This window comes from Solenopsis invicta, chromosome 16 (genome assembly GCF_016802725.1).
Source record: "Solenopsis invicta isolate M01_SB chromosome 16, UNIL_Sinv_3.0, whole genome shotgun sequence".
NCBI classification, from domain to species: Eukaryota; Metazoa; Arthropoda; class Insecta; order Hymenoptera; family Formicidae; genus Solenopsis; species Solenopsis invicta.
In genome coordinates, this window is record NC_052679.1 from 17,721,030 (window position 1) to 17,742,060 (window position 21,031).

The 21,031-nt window shown below is 45.9% G+C and overlaps 1 protein-coding gene across 1 annotated transcript in view; it reads left to right on the top strand.

The window, feature by feature from the left end:
* Positions 1-1,587: 1,587 nt before the first annotated feature.
* Positions 1,588-21,031, top strand: part of LOC105207423 (cytoplasmic polyadenylation element-binding protein 2) — a 163,664-nt gene continuing 144,220 nt past the window's right edge. Inside the window, exons 1-2 of the mRNA XM_011176869.3 lie at positions 1,588-4,011; positions 17,982-18,093. Coding sequence (XP_011175171.1) covers positions 2,896-4,011; positions 17,982-18,093 — 1,228 coding nt within the window. The 5' untranslated portion in view covers positions 1,588-2,895. The remainder of the gene's footprint in view (positions 4,012-17,981; positions 18,094-21,031) is intronic.

The window sequence follows — 21,031 nt, forward strand, 5'->3', positions numbered from 1 at the left end:
AATTTTTTATCGCAGGTTCCGCAGCTGAAACGGCATTCAATAAATTTCAAGACACCCTGTATAAGTAGAGAGTTGCAAAGAGGGTGGCAGCGGCATGGACGCGGTTGTGGAGGGAGACAGGCGTCGCGGTGGTGGTTCCGGTGCGGCCGCGATGGCGGTGGCGACGTCGACGTCAGGGCGCCTGCGTGAGGCGACGACGACGACGACGACGACGACGACGTCAACGACGACGACGAGGACAGCCACGAGGAAGAGGACGATCAACGTTGGAGTACTACGGTGGAGACGTAAACGGCACGACTGGCTGCCGGACGAAGATCGCCGAGTGCGCACGGCTTCACGCGCTGCACGCACGATACTTATATCCGAACGGGCTGTGGCATGCCCCGATTCGCGGCGCGGCCGCAGTGCTCCAAAAGTCAGCACGACGCACGAATCGCACCACTGCGGCGCGCGCGCGCGCGAAAGGCAGACACGACGACGAGGACGACGACGACGACGACGCAGCAGCACAAGCAGCGACAGCAACAGAAGCAACTGCAGCAGCAGCAGCAGCAGCAGCAGCAGCAGAGGAGAGACCAGAAAGTCGCGTCGTCGAAACGCGCTCTGCTGGTTGGAGTTTTCCGGGCCTCCTCCTTCTCCTCCTCTTCCTCCTTCTCCTCCTCCTCCTCCTCCTCGCACCTCCACCAGCCCTCCTCTCTAGCTCTTCCGTTCCGTTGGAGCTCGAGCGCGGTCGACGGAGGCGCGAGGGCGTACGCGCGACGGAGGAAACGCAGAGACTAGACTACGAGTGAGACTACACGAGTAGTGCCGGCGCGCCGAGGGAAAATAGGGAAAATATGCGAGCCGACCGGGAGGAGACATCGCTAGAGCGTCGTACCTCGTCGTAGAGGAGGTGGGAGAGACCGACGTACGTGTGCGGTCAGAGGTGGTGCACGATACCGCGTGTAGGCGGGGAACGTCGTTGGCGGAGGTGTGGAAGAGAGGCCCCTTCGGTTCGTCGCGCCGCGCGCGATTACCGCGCAGTGTGCGAATCCGCTCCGTTCCGTTCCGCTCCGATTGTCGTCCGGGTGGACGACGGGAGAGAGAGAGACACACGCCAGAGAGGCACACGTCGCAGTCAAAGTCGCGAGCGCGCGGTGCGGTGGTAGTAACCCTGACCTGACCCCCCGCGCGCGCTACGCTCCATTCGCGCGAACTACGCGGGCTCGGGCTCGCGTTTCGCGTTTCGTCACAGTGTCCACCACGCGACGAGATTCACGACGGTGCGTGCGTGCGTGCGTGTGTGTGCGCGCCCGCGTACAATAAACCACGTCGGTGGCAGCAGCGGTGCTCGCGGCGGCGGCGGCGGCGGCGGCGGCGGAAGCAGCAACAACAGCAGCACCAGCACCAGCAGCAGCACCAGCAGCGGTGAGCGTACCTCACGTACGTATAAAACGGAGCTTATCGGCGATCGATCGATCGCGCGCGCGCGAGACGGACGATACGCCGCGCGGCGCCGCGCCGCCGATACGCGGAACAATCGCCGATCGGCGACGGCGACACGACTGTCGGTCGACCCCCGCGAGCAGTGTGTCCGCGGCAAGTCCTCCGCGCGCCGCTTAACCTCGTCTCGTCATCCTCGAAACCCTCGCTGCTGGCCGCTGGCCACCCTCCTTCGTTCGCCGCCGGCCGCAGGGATCGAAACACGGACGCTGCGCGAGAATTCGTGCAACGACCACCGGAGAGTCGTGGAGTTCGCGTTCGCGATCGCCGCGCGAAGGACGTGAATCGTGTTTCGCTTCGTCGGGTCGCGCGCGCCCGCGCGCGGGGTGGTGAAACGTATCGCGTACACACGCTATACACGCTTCTTCCCTCCCGCTCCTCCTCCAGCGCACCTCTCCGCCTCCGCCTCCGCCTCCGCCTCCGCCTCTATACGCGATACGATCCGCGGAGCGACCTCGTAACGTAGTCGCGTGTGTGTGATAGTGGCGAGCAAAAGGTCGCGCGCGCTGCGCTGCGTATTTGGGAGGATTCCAACTAGTCCAGCGGTGTGTATCCCCGCCGAGTGGATCGAAATTATGTTCGCCAGGGGATAGCCCGTGAACGTGAACGAAACGCGCATACGGCGAGCGAGTGAGCGAGCGAGCGATCGAACGCGGGGGAGGCAGGAGCCAGCAGCTTCGTGAACGAGCAGCGCTTTGCGTGAGGAGCGCCGCGCGACGATGATGGCAACGAACGTCGTCGAGTAGAGTGAGCTTGGCTCCCCGACAGCCAAGAGGATGCCACGAAGACAGGGTCGCTGCCGAATAGTACCGGGGCGACGCGGCATCAGTGGGCGCTAGAGTGGCATCGGTGGTAAAGTAATCGGAGGAGACGAGGGAGAACACGAGAACACGCAAGGTTACACACATATACACACGCACACACGTACACACACCACACACACACACACATACACGCACACACACACTCACACACCTCGAAGGATCCTCGAGAAAAATAGAAGGTGAACAATCGGAGAGGACACAACCAAGGAAAGGTTGAAGAAACAAGAGGAGCGAAACGGAGAAAAGGAAGACGTGCGACGAGGAGCCGTGTTCACCGTGTGCGGTGTGGTCTTTCCGGAGTCCTTCTCCGTGGGTGTTTTTACGCGTGCGACCGTGGATCGATAGTTTGTCCCGTGAGCTAGTGCCGGACGGGAGTTGGAGTTACGCTACGTGGAGGACGCGCGCGATCCTCTTACATTCGACAACAACGATACCCTTGAGCCGCGAGTAACGAGGCCCGTGGGAGACGCCGCAGCGGAGGAAAGTTCCAAAGGGGCCTAGCTTAGGGGAAGTGTGCCGGCTATCGCGACGCGGTTGTCAACGCGGGAGACGCTCGGAAACGATCGAAAGCTCCGAGCGGTGATTTATGGGGGATTACAGCGCGACGAGCCTCTTCTCCAGTACCCTGACCAGCCCGAAATCTTGCACGAGCACGAGCAGCAGCGGTAGCAGCAGCAACAACGCCATCATCACGACATCCACGATGCAGGACGATCTGCTGATCGAGAAACAATCTGCCGGAAAGCCCGCTCCGCTCTCGCCGAGCGGCGCCCTCGACACCGTGGCTGGACAGGACAAGTCCAAGGACGTGATCGAAGCGGAGAGCATCGCCATTACCCCGACGACACCCTCGTCGACGGACAAGGATATCACGTGCAGCACGACTTCGGCTTTGCAGGGTTTCGCCGATCCGGGCGGCCGCGTGCCCAGCCTCTGGTCCGCGCCGGACGACGGCGGTTTGCACTCCGCTCTACCGGTCAACGGCTCGATCGCCGCCTTTCAAAATTTTCCAACTGGTGGACCCGCGGGCCTGTTCGCCAGCACCGGTGCAGCCGCTGCCGCTGCCGCTGCCGCCGCCGCGGTTTCGACCGGCACGCGACGCGCTATCACGGCTAGCCACAACTTTCCGCAGCAGCCACAGCAACAGCACGTGGGTAACGCGGGTGCGCCCACCGGCACCAGGCACAGCGGTCTGCAGGTGTCGTCCGCGCAACAGCAGCAGCAGCAACAGCAACAACAGCAGCAGCAGCAGCAACATCAGCAGCAGCAACAACCTCCGCCGACGTCGCATCCAAGCGTCTACCTACCCGGTAAAGGATACGCCGCGTGGTCGGGCGGAGCGCCGCAGGCTCCGCAGCAATGGGGTGCGGGCCCGCAAGCGGCCGCTGCCGTCGCCAGTCCCGGCCTGTCTCCTTGGAATCGCGGCAGATCCGTGCCTAATCTACCGCCGCTGCACTCGTCCTTGCACGCCGCCGCAGCAGTTGCGGCCGCGGCCGGTTTGCAAGGCCGCAAGCCAAGTCCGACGTTCCCGGGCCATCCGGGCCCAGCGGCGGCGCATCCCTCCTGCATCAGCCCGGTCAAGTTCCGTCGGAGCACCTCGTATCCCGGCAAGGGCAACATGTACCCGCCCCAACCAGCACCGACCTTCGAGGTGACCGCCGCCGAGGAGAGGGACCTGCTGCAGATGCCGCCGTTTCAGCAGGTGAGTCTCGCACAGTTTTGCTACAGCTCTCTGAATGAAGTTTAGGAAGCTGGGCCGCGTTAAGCGCGACTCGCGTTATGGCAAGTTACTCTCTGATCTATAAGCCACTTTTCTACGAACTTTAGGAAATTAATGCGGGAGTTGAGATTTAATTTAATTTCATGGGAGATCTGATTTTTACAAGTTTAAAATTAATCTTCCCGAGTTGGCGAGTTCCGAACGAGTAAACTGGAGCATGGTACACGCGCGCGCATAGAAAGCCGTTATTGAACACGCTTCGATTTATTTATCTCGGGAATGAATCACTTCACGCCGTTAAAATGAATCACTTTTGCGAAGACGAATAACTCCGCCTGATTGAGTGCCAGATTTTCCTGAGGGGATTTTTAACTAACCGATTTTCCCCTGTCCACGTGAAAAATCAATCACCTCTAGTTGGTTAATGGACAAGTTAAAACCAACATCGCTGATGTTATCATTATCGAGTAAATTAGCAATTCGTTTCCCGTTATAAAAATATCACGTTATTAGCGACGTGCTGATCACACAGCTAGCTAGATTGCGTTCTCCTCTCCGCACGCTATTCGCGTCGATTGGTTGCACAGATCACGGGGGAAAAGAAGGGGACTTGGGGCGACCGCCGTTTGTTGTTTTACTCGACTCGCGGGCACCGATGGCACGGACTCGTTGCCTCGACTTTTTTTTTCACAGCCGAGTGGCATCGCGTTATCGATCGCGGTTGAAGCAGGTAGTATAGCCAAGGGTACTCGCTTGTAAAACTGTGCTGGCAATCATGCGGTCGCGTAGGCCGTCGTGGAAGGCGCGCGCTACGCTCCGACTTCCGCAGTTTCGCGTTCTTTCGGTACGCCATGGCACCGCACCACACGCGTTACTCTCGTATCACCTCGGGTTATGCAACTGCTCCCCGAAAACGCGAGAGAGAAAGAGAGAGAGAGAGAGACTTCGTGCATTTAAATTTAGCCGGTACAACGGCTGTTTCGGTAGTCGTTCGGCCGCGCGACGTGACACCGTCGTTTTTAACGGTGCGATAATGTCACACACCGAACCTAGACGATCGTAAACGTATACGCGGCGAGTCGCGGTTATAATACCGCGACGTCGTCGACGGTGTAAGCGCGTTTCCCGTCCACGCGGGGATTTTACACGTTGGAATCCGGGTTATCTCTCCACCGCGCGGCACTCTCATCGTCGCTTCGCATATCTATACCCGCGGCGATAACGATACCTCATCGTATCGTAAAACGCTAGGGAAACTCGCAGGTTGAAACCATATATATATTGAAAGTGTTTTCAGAAGTCTTTCACTTTTCGTCGTAATCTTCTCCGTAGCACATTACGTTCCGCATATGTGCCATCGCTGAATAGCGATGCGAATATATATATATAGAAAAGGAATAGATAATAGAATGAATGGTGCGCGCGGCGAAAATACGGGTCAGCGTTTTCCTCGATTATATATTTTTCCATGCCTTTGCTCCATTTTCACGTTCGGCGTACAATGACGTTATATCAGATTTAACATGATATTGATCTTAAAGCCAGCATTAAATGTGTATGTGTATATAATATTTTTTTTTTGCGGCACAGTTAGCAAATGAATAAATAATCTCGTTTATATTATCCTGGTTTTGCACAACTATGAAGCTTAATTCAAGTAAATTTAATACGGGATCATTGCATAATACTGTTGATATTATGATACTCTTATTGGATAAAATCCATTTATATTATCATTATCACTTTTATTTATTGCGCCCTTTGTGGTAGATCTCTTCGCCCATTCCATTCGAGGTATTAATAATTTTCCGTAATAATTTCGTGACTAGCAAAATGACGATTGAATAAAGAGAGTTGAAATTAGTTCACGAGGTATTTTTATTAAATTATTTACAATTATCTTTCTTTAGGAGATTGCACATTTAGTAAAGATACAGATATTTTGTGGAATATAATTTTATACTTTCTTAAAGCATTTTGAGTAAATGTTAAAAATACCTACTTATCATAATCAAATTATACATAATTACTGTCAATCACATAAAATTATTCAAAATAATACGCACGTGGAAAAAATAGGTTACGAATATTCTTGTTTAAAAATACATGACTCCTAAGGCCGTCACTCTTAAGGCAAGTTATTTCGAGACAAATACCTTTTTCACGATAGATAAAAGTTATCGCGATTGCCATTTGTTGCTTGTGGGGGGTTTACTGGTCTAAGTCCAATAATTCAAGTTAAAAGAATTAACGAAACACTTTCTTTCTTTAATCTAACGGTTTTCCAATAATACTTTTTATGAATATTAAATTACTAGTTGGAATCGCTAACACCGAAAAGATACGTTTAAATTTTCAGTTTACTGTTACAAACGTGTCGACTTTTTTTCTTCGACTTATACGCGAATTGTTTTCTCAAAGCAGAGAGTATTTACAGACGCGACGACAAGACAGAATAATAGAAGAAAGATTTTGACGTTAACAATCGTAACTAGAGATACAAATTAAATCATGACATTAGTTATTCATTATGCGTATCGACCAACACCATTAATAATCCATTTATTTTTTCTTATCTATCAACGCTATCTGAAACTACTTCGCTGATACTTATTTTGTCGTTCGGGTCTGACCTAATTCCTTTCGGACGTGGTAACTCCGACAGTGTCTAGCAGAAGTTTAAGCTCAGCTATTTTAACCACTCCTCGAAAATAGATCTGCATACTATCCGAGAGAAATGGCGGGTGTCGTCATGCTGTCGTTCAGCTATCATCTTCGCGCATACGTTGTCTTAACATTAATATATTTATACACGGTACATCGCTTTCCTTCTCACTGCGACTTCTCAATCATGCTAAATAATGATGCCTATTGTCGAGAAAAAATTATGGAATTTGTGTGGAAAGACGTGTATTATCTACAATAGCTAATAATAAAAAATATCAAATATGTGATATCACACTGCGCCAAAAAGTGGAGCAAATTCTTAAACTAAATTCCGAAATGTCTTTGTATTGATAAGTATCTTAAAAACATTTTAAAAATATTGCATATATTTTAAATATTTTTGTAAACACTAAACAAATTTATTAATCGGATTTTATTAGATTAATGAGATTGGATTTTATTGAATTAATTAAGATGTCCCACGTGGTTTTTGATCGAGATCTTATTTTTATTATTTGATGTTGACAGACAAGCTATTGTCTCGACATTTTCTTTTTTGGCTGATACACAAAAATTCAGCGTTTCGTCAGATTTATATTAGTCACACGACTGCGTTCCAAGGAACAGGTGAGCGCCGCGTACAGTACGAGATGTTGGTTTATCGATATCGGTAGCGTTAACATAATTGATTTGACTGTACGTCGCTGAGAACAATTAGCTCGTACACAAACAAGTCGTGAAAATGACCTGTGCGTACGTGTATACGCAACGATTCAATTAAATATCGTACGTAGTATTCTTCTCGACAGTGTTTCTATTTAAATTTTAATCACTATTTTAAAAACTGTAATTTATCTTAGAAGATTTTACGAAACTTGAAAAAGCTATTACGTAAGATTTACGCGTGTTAAATTTTATTTAAAATTGAAGTTCTTCTGTAAAACTTTTCTTTTTACTTTTTCTAACTCGGAAGATCTTGACGACAAGTAAAGAAAATTATAATTGAACCGTTATAAGCTGTACGATTTTGATTAAAATTCTTTACTTATTACAAATTCCTATTATGTTGTCCGAAATATAAAGTTGCAACCATTGACATTGATACATGAAACGGTACGTCGCGGTAGCCGATTATAATAGATTTAATGTAAGAAAACACGAGAAGAAAAAGAACTAGCGTCACTCTTTCGTCGATTTTCCGATTTCTCGCCGCGATTTCCCGATTCGTCTTGCGATACGACTGTGTTCGAGCGGTCGATGAATAATACACGGGCACAAGTGTGTCGCGGATTACAAGTCGCGCGCGCACGCGCCCAGGTAATGCGGCAAAAGCGCCTAACAGAGCGAAGAAATGCCCGAGCTCGAAGTCCGATAACTCATTGCTCGTCATTCACCTTGAGAGGGGAATCGGGACACGTGCAGTAGGTCGCCTGGCCGATATGTCGAGGGGACCAATCGCCAATGGATACCGATATCGCGCGTGTGTGCGTGCGTGCATCTACCCGCCCACATACGATCGCAATCTCGCTCGTGTCGGTGATCGCATCGAGAATAAAAAAAGAAAAATCATAATGTAGTGGATACGCGTAGAGATAACGATTTTTTACTACGCCGCCGCAGTCGCAGTCGCAGTCTACTCTCTTTTCCTCGTGCGACGAGCACGAAGACGCCGTTGCAAAACACATGATTCCGTGTCGAAATATATGGGACGGTGCTCCCAGTGGCCTAGTCCGTATACGTTAACCGTTCAATAACGCTCTTATTTATTTACGTACGTATTTTATCGTACAACCGAAATAAACGGCGTAACAACGCCTATGAAACGTGAACGACGTACGGGCGGACGTACTAGTGTCGCCGATCATTGGAAAAAGGGAAGAGAAGCGACTCGCAATATGTCGCGCGAAGGTCGTCCTCGCCCTGGGGTCGAAATTGATCTCCGATAGATCGAAGGTGCGAGTCTAATTTTACTCCACGTACACCGCGGAGTTAGAAGAAACACGAAAAGACTTTCTTGGGGAAAACTTTTTATCCGCATGCGGCAGGCCGACGCGGCAGCCACTTTGAAAGTCTTTTCGTGTGCATTCTGCCGAATGAATTTAAAGAACCCTGCCTACGCTCGTCATTAAACTTCTCGCATTTCCCTTTTGTCCGCGGATTCTTTGAGCAAGTTGGAGAAAATGTTTCCTTACCAAAAAAATATCGAATACTCATTTCAAAATTTGATTTTGGAGTTGGGACAAGTATCAAAGTTATAATTAAAAAATTTTTTAAAGACCGTAGAAATATCGAGCTTACTAAGCAACTTACTTTTTACAGTCTTGCACGAGAGACAGCCCATTATTACAATCTGATACAAAAATAGTTATGAACGTGTTCTAAAGATTAAAACGGTAAAAGGTCGTGAAACGAAATTTGATGTGCAGTCTAATTTTGATTAAAAAATGATTTATTATGCTGTAACTTTTCTCTTCTATCTTTGGATATGTGTGACCTAAATTTTAATTACACACCGTGTTCTCAATAATGGACACTGCCGCGAAATGATAAGCCTCGCGATATTAATTTAATATAACGAATAGTGCTTGAAGCTTGTCCCATTTTCATTCTCTACTTAAACAATATTTTATCCTCGCGTTTTACATAATAAGTTAATTAATCATGAAAGACTGAATGCGACAGAGAACAATATTTTTTAATGAAGCAAATCGTCTATCACGCATGCGACTTTTTCTTGTGTTTTATGAAGGTGAAATCGCGTGTTCGTATAACCGAAATATTAAACCGACATGCTTTGCGTGACTCTCTCAACGCAACTTGAAAAAAAGGCAACCATGGTATGCATAGCATGTCGGTTGGAAGTGTTAATTGCGTTACGCTCTCTGACAACACAATGCAAATTTGTCCTTGAAATAACTAACCGAGGGTTAAGACAAGCTATCCCTATGCGGTGGCTGAAGCAGCTTACGTCCGTTCAATATTTCGAGATAATAATGGAGATAACAATAATTTATAATTTTTGAACGGATAAATTGAATATCTGATAGTAGTCTTTGATCATTCGCTTCGATTAAATATACATTGTTTGAAGCAAATTTTTTATTTCCATTTATTGATAAGATTAAATATTCTATTCGTTTTCTGCTGATGAAAAGCAGATGATTGTTATATGTAGGATAATACCGTGAAAATTAGATTTGATTCAGCTGGATTATTCCGAAAAATGCTTCTATGAACATCCGTACAGTAATTCGTTTAATTCTTTCTGTTGCTAAAGCAAACGCCGGGAAAGCAAGGGCGGGAAGTTGAAGAAATTTTTCGAGCGTGCCATTTCATTATGCCGTCTAGATGTTAACCTAATTTAACCACCGTCCTATTTGAATTCCGGACTGCGCCGGTGCGAAGTGACCCAGTGCGGGGGTTTATAGGTTACTCCGGTTCCCTGCGATATAGATTTTTCGCGCGGGGTGCGTCCTACCGCATAGCAGTTCAGCGAGAACCTCCATGTTCGCCCGGACGTTTTCTTGAATAAGGTTTATACGCCCTTACGATATAAGAAATGCACAGTTATTTAGTCCTACTGGTTGCCGTCAAGAAACGTATAAGTAAACAACTGAAATATGTAAAAAAAACAGTCATGATATTTCGGTAAAAATTATTTGTTTCTACGAGTTTAAATAAGGTACATTGATAACTGCGCACGTGTGGGCGAATTTCTTGTAGAACTAGCGGTAGCGATATCGTCATAAATCTGACGATATATGGGACGTCCATAAAACCAATTCTAATAAAAAGTGTAGAAACAATTTAGATCTTTGTCGTAAAGTCGTAAGAATTTAATTCCCGATATAAAACCGAACGAAACGCGAAATGACAAACGCGATCGCGCCGAATGGAAGCCACGTGAGAGGGGAAAAAAAATGGAACGGGACGATCGTGAGCGATTGTCCTCTTGACATCCGTGATATTTGCCTTGATAATGGATCGAATTTAGCGGTGACGGTCTCATATCGACAGATTATTGTACACGCATATTTCACCGAGACTGCCCGTGTGCCTTATATAATGAAATGCGGCTAACCGCTTGCACAGACATGGTGGCCACCCAATATCGAGCGCGGGAAATTACGATGGCTGTTTACCCAAGTCTTCCAGTTACATCCTGACGTTTAACTCGATGAGTTCGATAGGTTACGTAATTTCGTTGCTCCGATCCATTTACCGCAAAGGTACGTCGCTAGCTAAGCACGCTGGCATTTGCTGTTGGCGCAAACATGATTTTTTGATAGCACGAAGCAACCAAGATGGTATCAGTCTGACGCGATATGACGTACGCGATCACATTCACAAATTCGAACATACACGCAAAAAAATCTTATATTATATAAAGAATTTTGAGCGAATCTGACATAAAGGATTACTTAGACGTGTTGAAAAAAACCTAACGAATTTTTTTTTTAAGAAAAACAGAAAGAGAAAAATGTCGTGTTTGTTTTACTGTAAAGATCTTACTTTTTTGCTATTTAGCGTTTAAATTTTATTAAAAAACTAAATAAAGATGGTATTGCTCTTCAAGTTTTCCTAAATTACGTTTTTAAAAGCATTTACGGTGACCACTGTTGCTCCCGCGAAACTTATTACAAAACAAAATGGCACAAACTTTACAAAGTTGAAACATAAATCTATGACAAGACTCGATGTAGGTGTTCTTCGACATAATACATTTGAACAAAATGGCAACTGGTCGAAGTCAATATAATGGTTTTTCATTTATTTCGCTTTTTGACTCACAAAAAACTAATAAAAAAATTGTTTTAGCACTTTTAGCGTCTAAAAAAGTATGTAAAATTACAAGCCGAGTTCTTCAAGATATGACCATTTTTGAAAACATGAATTAGGAAAACTTGAATAGTGACATCACGTCATATTATTTTTTTAATAAAATTTTAATTTTACACAAAAAAAGTTATAATATTTCTAACAGAATAGATATGACTTTTATCTCATTCTTTTTTCCAAAATTTGCAAAGTTATGTATGTACTTAAGATAACATTAGAAGAAGTTTGTGCAATATTTCAAATTTAAAAAGTACGAAATCCCCTAAAAAGTCTTGGTCTTTTAAAAGAATTCCAAATTTCTTTTAGAGAGCTCTTTTAGATCTTTGTTCGAATTGCTTCGAAGTCAACATCTTTTGATAATCATCTTTCTCCTAATTACATTAGAATGCGAAACTAAAAGTTATTTGCTCAGACAATTGGAGTTAATCAAGCTATGCCAACGACCCGGTATTTCCTTTTAGTTTACGTTAAAGCGAGAGAACAACTTTAAACTCTTTATTGTTATGTATGTGCTTTAGCTAACGAATAAAATCATTTAAGAAAGATAAAACTGTACATAAATTCTTTATATTCTCACTCTCTATCCTTTAGAAGGATATCTTTAATTTGAAATAAAAGACTCGCAGACCTTTGTCTCTCCGTTTCTACATAAACTGCATTATTAAAAAGAAGAGTCTTGTGCGATAGAGAGGACCGTTGGCACTCTGGATAGTTTCTGGCATCGTAGCATTCTGAATATTCCGATCGTGCATTAGGCAGTGAGCCTAAACTAGCAAAAGCAGAATTATTGTCCGCAACGAGAGCCGATAGTATAACGGTACCCGCCACATTCTCCACCCTTTGGCCGCCATCGCGCCGATGTTGCTGCCTCTGTGTGTGTGTGTATGTGTGTGTGTGTGTGTGTGTGTGTGTGTGTGTGTGTGTGTGTGTGTGTGTGTGTGTGTGTGTTCCTCCACGCCACCCTCTCTCTTGCCCGCGAGCTCCGCTCCATGGAGGGTGACCTACTTTGCGCTAGCCGGCTGGAACCGTTGCTTCCGCACACGCCTCGGGATTCAGGTTATATTGCACCCTCTCCGCGTGCCATCCGCACTCTCCGCTCGCGTTTGCGGGGAGGACTTCGCACGCCTCGTAATCGGATTGGATAACGGGTGACGCGATTACGGTCATGAAGCGACAGAAGGATATGATCGTGGTAGATCGAATTTTTCATTGAGGCTTGACTTTTAAGCTCTGAAAGCCACGAGGCTGCCGATCCTTGCCTTTGGATAATGACTCTTAATCTCTTATCAGCTAATTCTTTAATCCTTTGGTCTGAACGAACATTGATATTAGTGCATGATGTAGCAGAGACGTAGCAGCACAATCGATTTTCCATGTGCGACACGACCTTTTCGAAATTATAACTGTAGCTCAGTTAAATTAATTACACCTGTGCTACATGCACGTGGGACATGCATGGCATAAAATAACATCTATTCCGATATACGTGAATAAGGCGCTCAGACAATATACAATCGTAATGTACCGCCAACAAACTCCGACAGAGTATTGTGACTCACAGCATGAATTCTTCGTTTCATCCTTTCTGTGGCGATGTGATACATTCTCGCTCTCGCGTTATTATTTCTCGCCTCCCTCCGTCTCCCTCCGTCGGCCACCCCTTTACGTAAATTACGCGATGGTGTTCTGCCCGACATAATAATAACTCGTCGCATTTCGGCTTCTTTGGATAATGGATATTCCGGACTGCCACAATGAGAACGCCTACCGCCCTCTCTCCGTAGCCCAAATGCAGGATGCAGTCGCGCGCGCGTAAAAATGCATGTAAAATAGCGCGGACGAGCGTCGCGAGAGTGGAATATAAACACGTCGTGCCGCGCCGTTAGGCCGAAAGAAAAGGGGATTGCAACAAAAAGTGACGAAAATGCTCTCGAATGGGATGGGAAAGTTCGCGTCTAGACCAAATGAGTGTACTAAAAACGCGGAACTTGAAGGCGTCTGCACATATACCTGAGCACACAATCATTCAAACGCTTCACGCGTTTCTCCCCTTTTTACGCTTCTCCCCTTCTAATTCCCCGTCTAAGTCCTCCCGGCCTTTATTTGCCCTCCATGAAATTAATCGTCGTCCGACTTACTTCCGAACGTTATTTTCCCACATCCCCCTTGGTTAATCGCTTTATAGTTTATTTATGTCACGTAATTAATCGAATATTTATCTAGGATAAGAACCTAATACGCTCTAAGTGTATCCTAATGAACATTTGATGGGTCATCAGCCTGTGGTTTTCGTGCGTGGATATCATTTCGGCACCCCGCTTTATTTGCTAACGTAGGAACGTACGATTTCATTTTTAGAAGTAGTCGTACAGGTAACACAATTTTATGTTTTATGATACATGATGAAAATCGCGTACCCCGAATATAGAGTTTGAGCACGAAGATACGTTTTCGTCGTACACTATATTTTTAAGATAACCAACCTCTTTCTGTACATGTGAGACGTGTGCCTGCGAAAGTATCGAATAATATCTGTGTTAAAAGGACACGAGCGACAAAATTTCTCCCGTTTCTCGACGAGCGTAGCGTAAGCCGGGAATGTCGTACCGGTCGTGCGGACATTACGTCACACCACCTCGCTCTCGCGGAGACTGCGCAAAACGGATGGACACGCGGTGTCAGCCCCTAGAAAATTTACGTGCGTTTACACCCGTGTTCCCGGACCACTCCTGGATTACATTCAGCACCTCTGCTCCGTTCGTCGTAATTCAATCCCCGACCAGGTCGGGATGTGCCCATGACAGGCCACGGGTCATTCGCAAACGTGGGGTCAACACAGAGAAACGACAGTATTAGCGCGCGCGCGCGCGCGCGCACACACACACACACACACACACACACACACACACACACACACACACACATGTACATACATGCACATATATACATACGGGGAGGTCGCGAGCGGGGAGGAGGTGTCGTTGCTTTTTACGATCCGCCAACTTCGGAACTGGGCCAACCGCGATCGCGCGCGCCTCACAACTATAAAGGCGCGTAGAGTTCTGGGTCGAATGGAATCCTCGTAACTGACATATACGGGAGAAGAGTCGCATGGCGTGTGCGTGTCCTCGATCGTAGGGGATTGCTCTGGATCCTCTCTCTTGTATCCCGATGCCGCGCAAATTCGTCGATACGGTGTTACATTCGTAAGTTTGGCCGGGGGGAGAGATGCGATATAGGTTTGTACCTCTCGTGTAGATGGGATAACGAATCGCCGGCGGTACTTCCGAAGATACATCTCCGTGATGTACAACCCGTCGTGGTACGAGAACCAGCGTTTCGCGACGTGTACATACGATGCTGCAGTGTTTTCCTCACGTCTCCTTCCGGAGATCACCCAATTCCACGGCGATCTTCCTACCTCGCTCTGTTCCGCAATACCTACCTACTCTCCGAGCAACGGTGGGGGAAAATTTGCGCAGTGTCCTCCTCTCGGAGGGGTGGTCGCCGAGATAGTAGCGATAGTCACGGTCAAGACGGTATTGCTGATCGCCAATAACAGCTGCGCGAACGACTTCATATAGTAGATCACTAACGACCAACGCGAATGGAAATTATAGATACAGAGAGTACTATAGTCAAGCAAAACTGTGAATAGGACATGGGGAACGGAATTAGCGGGAGTGTGGAACCGCGAGAGGGTTAACGGGGAGAGGGGATGCACAACGAGAGAACGGGGACGAGTAGGGGTGGTACCGGGACGGAGCCTGCACGGAGGTTGCTGTCGACGCCCTGCCGCTGCTTCCTGGTTTCCCTATATTGATTTTCCACCGTGCGCGTGAGCTAGAGAGAGAGAGACGAAATGGAGCCGAGAAACGTTTCCCCTCTGTATGTACGTGAGGGTGGGTATGAATGTGTGTGTTCGCGCGTGAGTCCAATGCTTTGGTGCGTGGGTGCGCGCGTGCGCCCGTGTGCGTGCACGCGCGCGCGAAGCGGCCCGGGAGAGGGAAGCGGATTGGTACCCAGGTGGGGTCCGGGGGACCCGCGTGCACGAGAAAGGAAGAGACACCAGGACCAGGGGGTTATACGGGCGGCGCGAAGGGGACGCGTTCGAGGAGAAGGTGGGGCCACCTTTTGCACCTCCGCCGGCCATGCCGGCGTGGAAAGATGGGCACGATTATTCGACATCAGGGGGTCCACCCCTTTCGTTCCTCTCCGCTCCATTCGTACGATATATACCTGAATATATCCGCGTCTCTCTCTTCTCTCTTTTCCCTGTGCCCTCCCGCGTTTGACCAAATAAGTGTCACGGCCGTTTCCTTCCAGAACGACGGCGAAGGCCGCGCTCCGTTTGTGTTGGCGTAAATTTCAATATTGGTCCAGGATGGGCGAGATGTGTGAGGATTATCACATGGTGCGAGAGATTTATTTATATCGCGTATCAAGTAAACTGTTAAGGCGCGTGATTTATGATTTATTAAGTAAGTAGCATTAATACACGATGAGATATCATACGTTTATGCAAATTATTCTGGACGTGCTAATTCTTCAGAAATTCTCCGATAAGCTCGAATCTTTTTCAAGATGTTCCTAATATTGCACTATCGAAAGTTTGCATATTTATCGTCTAGCTTCGCGCATAGCTCATAGATGGTTTCATAGATATTTTCTAAGGGCAGAAATATAAAATATTTGTTGCTACCATAGACGTTTCAAGAAGTTCCGTCCACACGGCGATGCTCCAAGGAGAAGCATTTATTTGCGCGAATAGACATTTCTCCTGCACTGTACCACCGCCCGTTATTTTTCGTTACATTGGCCGTTCTTCTCAATTGGTCACCTTCAAAGGTTCTCCGTTCTCCTCCGTTATCATGTCTCACCCATTTCTTTTCCCCATAACTCCTTGTCTGCTTCCCTTACGAGACACTACATGCACAAGAAGAAATCAGGGCAAAGAAATTGCTGCGCGAGGAAGACGCGCTTGCTCGGATTATTCTTCATAAACACTCTTCAAGCAGCGTGAAATAAATGTTTTACACAATATCACAATTTAACCAATCGTTTAAGTTAAATTCGATAAATCGATATTATATATTTGGCTCCTAACTTTTAGTGTCATAGTATTATTACCTAGTAAAAGTGTTCACTATTTGAAATAATTTATAAATAAACAGAAAATATACGAGAGAGAATCAAAAACTAAAGCCATTGTTTAAATTGCGCGGTAATTAAAACTATGAAAATGTGATATGTTTAATTGCTCAGAGTTAATTCTGTTAAAATTGTTAAATGTATTTTGCTTTTACTTTTTGATTTTCCTTAATTTAAATATAATCTTTCTGTTCTGCAGCACTTTCATAGAACATCGCTATCGCTATCGAATATTACCTTGGCACATCATAATTCGCTTGAATCTCCACAATAATCCATATATCGATCAAGATCAAATCAATACGTGATAGACGATGCACGTATTGATTTGATCTCGCGAAGTTTATTAATTTCCGGAGCTGATCTTTTTATCAAACTTTTCACGCGACGAAGTCGTGACATCCGAAATAAAAGAGGGTCGTGGTGTTAGGCTTTATCAAACTCTTTCGTCAAGAACACGGCGTTTTTGGCCGCGCGATTGCCGAAATAAAGAAAGGGAAACGGACGTGCATTAAGGGTGTGGCGCGACGGCTGGGATAGACTTTTGAATATATCCCCGCTTTAACTGTACTCCCCGATTCGTTACAAGTGGTCTATTACAAGCCTTTCTTTGGCCCGTCTTTTTTACCCCTGCGCTTTCTTTCTTACTGCTCGCGGGTGGGCATGCTTCTTTCTGGCAGATCCTTCCTCTTCCACCGCCGGGAACGTTACTTCCCTTATCGTTTTTCAAGTTCTTCGCTTCACTTGTCCTCCTCCTTCTCCTCCTCGGTAGCACTGCTGGTTTACACGGTATTCCATCCAGTACATTCGCTCACCGCTAGAAAGGTTTTTCCTAACCAGAAGTAAGCACCTTATCTCTTGAAATGGTTCGCGGCGGAAATTGAAAAATCCAAAATTCATGGAGTCTTATGCGCGACTTTTTGTATATTATAGCGAGAACGCCCTCGGTTTTTGTCTCGCGCGAGACAATCGTCGTAATGGAGGCCCACGAGTATCGTTCGCGCGAAATTAAGTGAAGTAGGCAAACATTTCGCCACCGACGCGCTTCGAGATTTGTAGACTTGAGACGAACCAGATTCTATTTAGATACCGCATATCCAGTGTACATAATTTGCGAGCTGTGACAACTTGTAACATCGTATCTCTCTCACTTATGGCAAAACTCTTTAAAATTACTTCTAGTATCGATATTCAAAAAATTGCTTTTCCACGTGAAACGCGATGCGACAATTGAATTATAGGAATATAAGATTACGAATATAAGATTCACAGTGTGTCTCCTCGACATTTTCCAGGATCGTATGACGGCTAATGGAAACTCACCGTTGGACAACATGAGGACTTTGGAACACTATCTCAGCGACATTATGCGAGCCGGCGCGGCGGACACCCCGGAACATCTAAAAGGTATGTCTTATATCTTCCTAAGCTGCATGCAATTGAGATGAGCGTACTACAAGCGTGCAATATTCGCGAAAGTAGCGGTTTGCGTGTTAATACCGTTGGGCCAGAAACGCAGAAAATCCCCTGAAATCTTGCGTCGTAATTGCAGAGAGCTCTGCCCTCTTTCGCGTTTACAACTGCTGGAAATGCGTTAACATTTCCAGGAAATATCTCACGAGAGCTGTTATACTTTCACTAAAAGTTTCTACCAACCTTATCCTCGAGTTTGCAACTCGAATTTGATAGATAAATACGACATCGCAATGTCGTGTGTGATTTTTTACTTTAATCGCTTAGAAAAAGAAAAACAGTATTGATTCTAAGTAACGGATAAGTATAGGTGCATTAATCGTGTAATAATATTGATTTGTAAATGACTCAAGTTAATCGTTCACCATTATAAATACGCTGAAACGTATTAGTCGTAGAGAAAATAGGACAGCATATGGGAAGTTGCACGTGTTACTGAACTTTACACGTTCTAAAATAGAATAGAATAGGATTGTAGACCCCCTTCAAGCAGTTCGACAGACGATGTAAAGCGATGTAAACTTGGCTGGCTGCCACAGATTTTGTATTATTGCGATAACGTGACAGTGACGGAAGACAATACGACTCTCAATGACTTTATGGACGAATTAGGAAAAACGCATTTTACGACGTATCGCTCCAGTTTGTTTCTATCGACTTATTGGTTCCAATTATAATGTCGCTTATAGCGCGATAAAATATAGCGCGATGTTCACTACGTCTTATTTCTTACGTTAAACGTAGCGCTACGTGCGTATGTATATATATATATACATATATATGTATGTATTCCGCGCATCGATCTTCAGTCGTAACGTTGCATTTAATGCACCGTTTGATTACGTCGCTTCGAGTCTACGTCTATTACATCGAGAGTGCACTCGAGGTCGATCGCCCCGATATGAACCCGCGTAAACGTGCGATATAACGATGCCATTGAAATTGAAGAGCAATTAGCGCGCGAAACCGGAGTACGGAATCTACGTGAAAATGTTTCCTAGTACCATTCAGTGCGTTCTGCAAAATTTCGAATCCCATCACAAATTTATTTGTGACGTTTGCGGTAATATAACCGACTGGAATATTAACAAAACGGTGGCTCTGCAGGGATACGAGGAAATACGTGTGTCCATTTTAACAAACTCGTTACGCGAACGCATATTCGCAAAATCTTATGCCATGGTGCAGCGGTGATCTTTACATGAATGGGTCTCTTACGGTCGAACCAGGGACCAAACGAACAACTAACCAACCAACCTAACCCCGAACGATCACTCGACGCACCGTCGGCGCACTCTGCACCCTCCACTCGACGCGTTCTACTCACTTTACGTCGGCACGTAGAGAGACGACGCCATGCAACTATGTTGTGGTGCGTACGTACATACAAGCAGACGGATGAACGGACACACGTCGTGTTGTGGAGAGCGAAAGAGTGAAAGCTGTAGAGGTAGAATGACGACATGCGTCTCGTCTGCATCGTTCCTCCTCTACCCTTTTCGCTTCTGATTTTCTTTTTTGCATCCGGCCTGTCTGCCGGAAGAGAAAGAGGAGACGAAAGGAAAAGAGAGAGAGAGAGAAAGAGAGAACGTGCTGACAAACCCCTCAGACGAGAGTTCTTGCACCCTGTAGTCAAGGGCAAGGGTGCCGAGGTTCTACCGCGTCGGACAGTTTCCAATGAAACCATACACTAAAAGAGGCAGAGGGAGAGAGAGAAAAAGAAAAAGAAAGGATGAACTGGATCGAGGGTTGGACACCCCGGCGCGAAAAATCTCGGATTTTTTCTCTAGCGAACTTCAAACGAACCCATCTACTCCTCGATCCCGAAAGGGTTCGCCGTATCGCCGCGAAAGTCTTCAGTTCTTCAAAGAAGCAAGCGGTGGCGCAAATAGAAGAGTGCTGAGTTTAGCGGAATGTCTATAGTCCGGTATCGTTGGGATTTATCGATCGTACCGTGCTTTTAGAGAAGACAATGCGAGTGCTGAGAAGGTGCCATTGACGGGTCACAAAGAGTGTAACCTGGATTAGGTTGGTGTACGATAGTCGGATATCTGTGTTCCTCGCGGGTAGATGGTGCATTACTGAAGTTACTGGGAGTATTTAACGCGAAAAATTAGGACAATGTGATAGAACGTTAATGACCTTTTTTCATAATATTGTCGGAATTATTTCTTTCCGCCCTTAATGAGAGAATGCTCTTATATTGTGTAAAAGAGAGGTCTCTTGTTTGAAAAATTACGTGAGTTACAGTTTGTATTCCTTTCTTTCAATTATTCTTTTCCATTATAACGATAATAAGTCTTCTATTATATTCCGTCTTTTGAAGATAGAATGGTTTTTAAATTATGTATCGCACTATCGATTGGGAAAGTATATAAGAAGGGACATAACTTTAGGCACGTTCGGTAGACCGACACTTTCATTGTTTCGTATAATTATCTTGAAAATTGCTGAGATGACGTCAACGGTCTTCGAGGTTGACGAGGTTCTTTACTTTAATCCAGCGCGCGCTTTAGCCGCAATTAAAATCTGATCCGTTGGAAAACAAAGTTAAATAACGATGTAGTATATAAGTGAAGCCGCGTCGATGGTAGCGGGGAGTGTCAACCTCTCACAAAAGAGGAAGATGTGTAGAAGAAGATGAGCGACAACACTTAAGAAGCAAATGACACAAGAAGTGATTGATGAGAAGAAGATACGCGATGCGATATCTTAGAAAAAGATATATATATTATTTCCTATAATATATATATTTTTCTTCAATGAAACTTTCTTAAAAAAAATTCTAAAAAAATCTGTTAGAAAAAACTATTATTTATATATTTTTCTGTTTTCCGCTATTCGTCTAAAATTTACAAGTGTTTATAAAAAT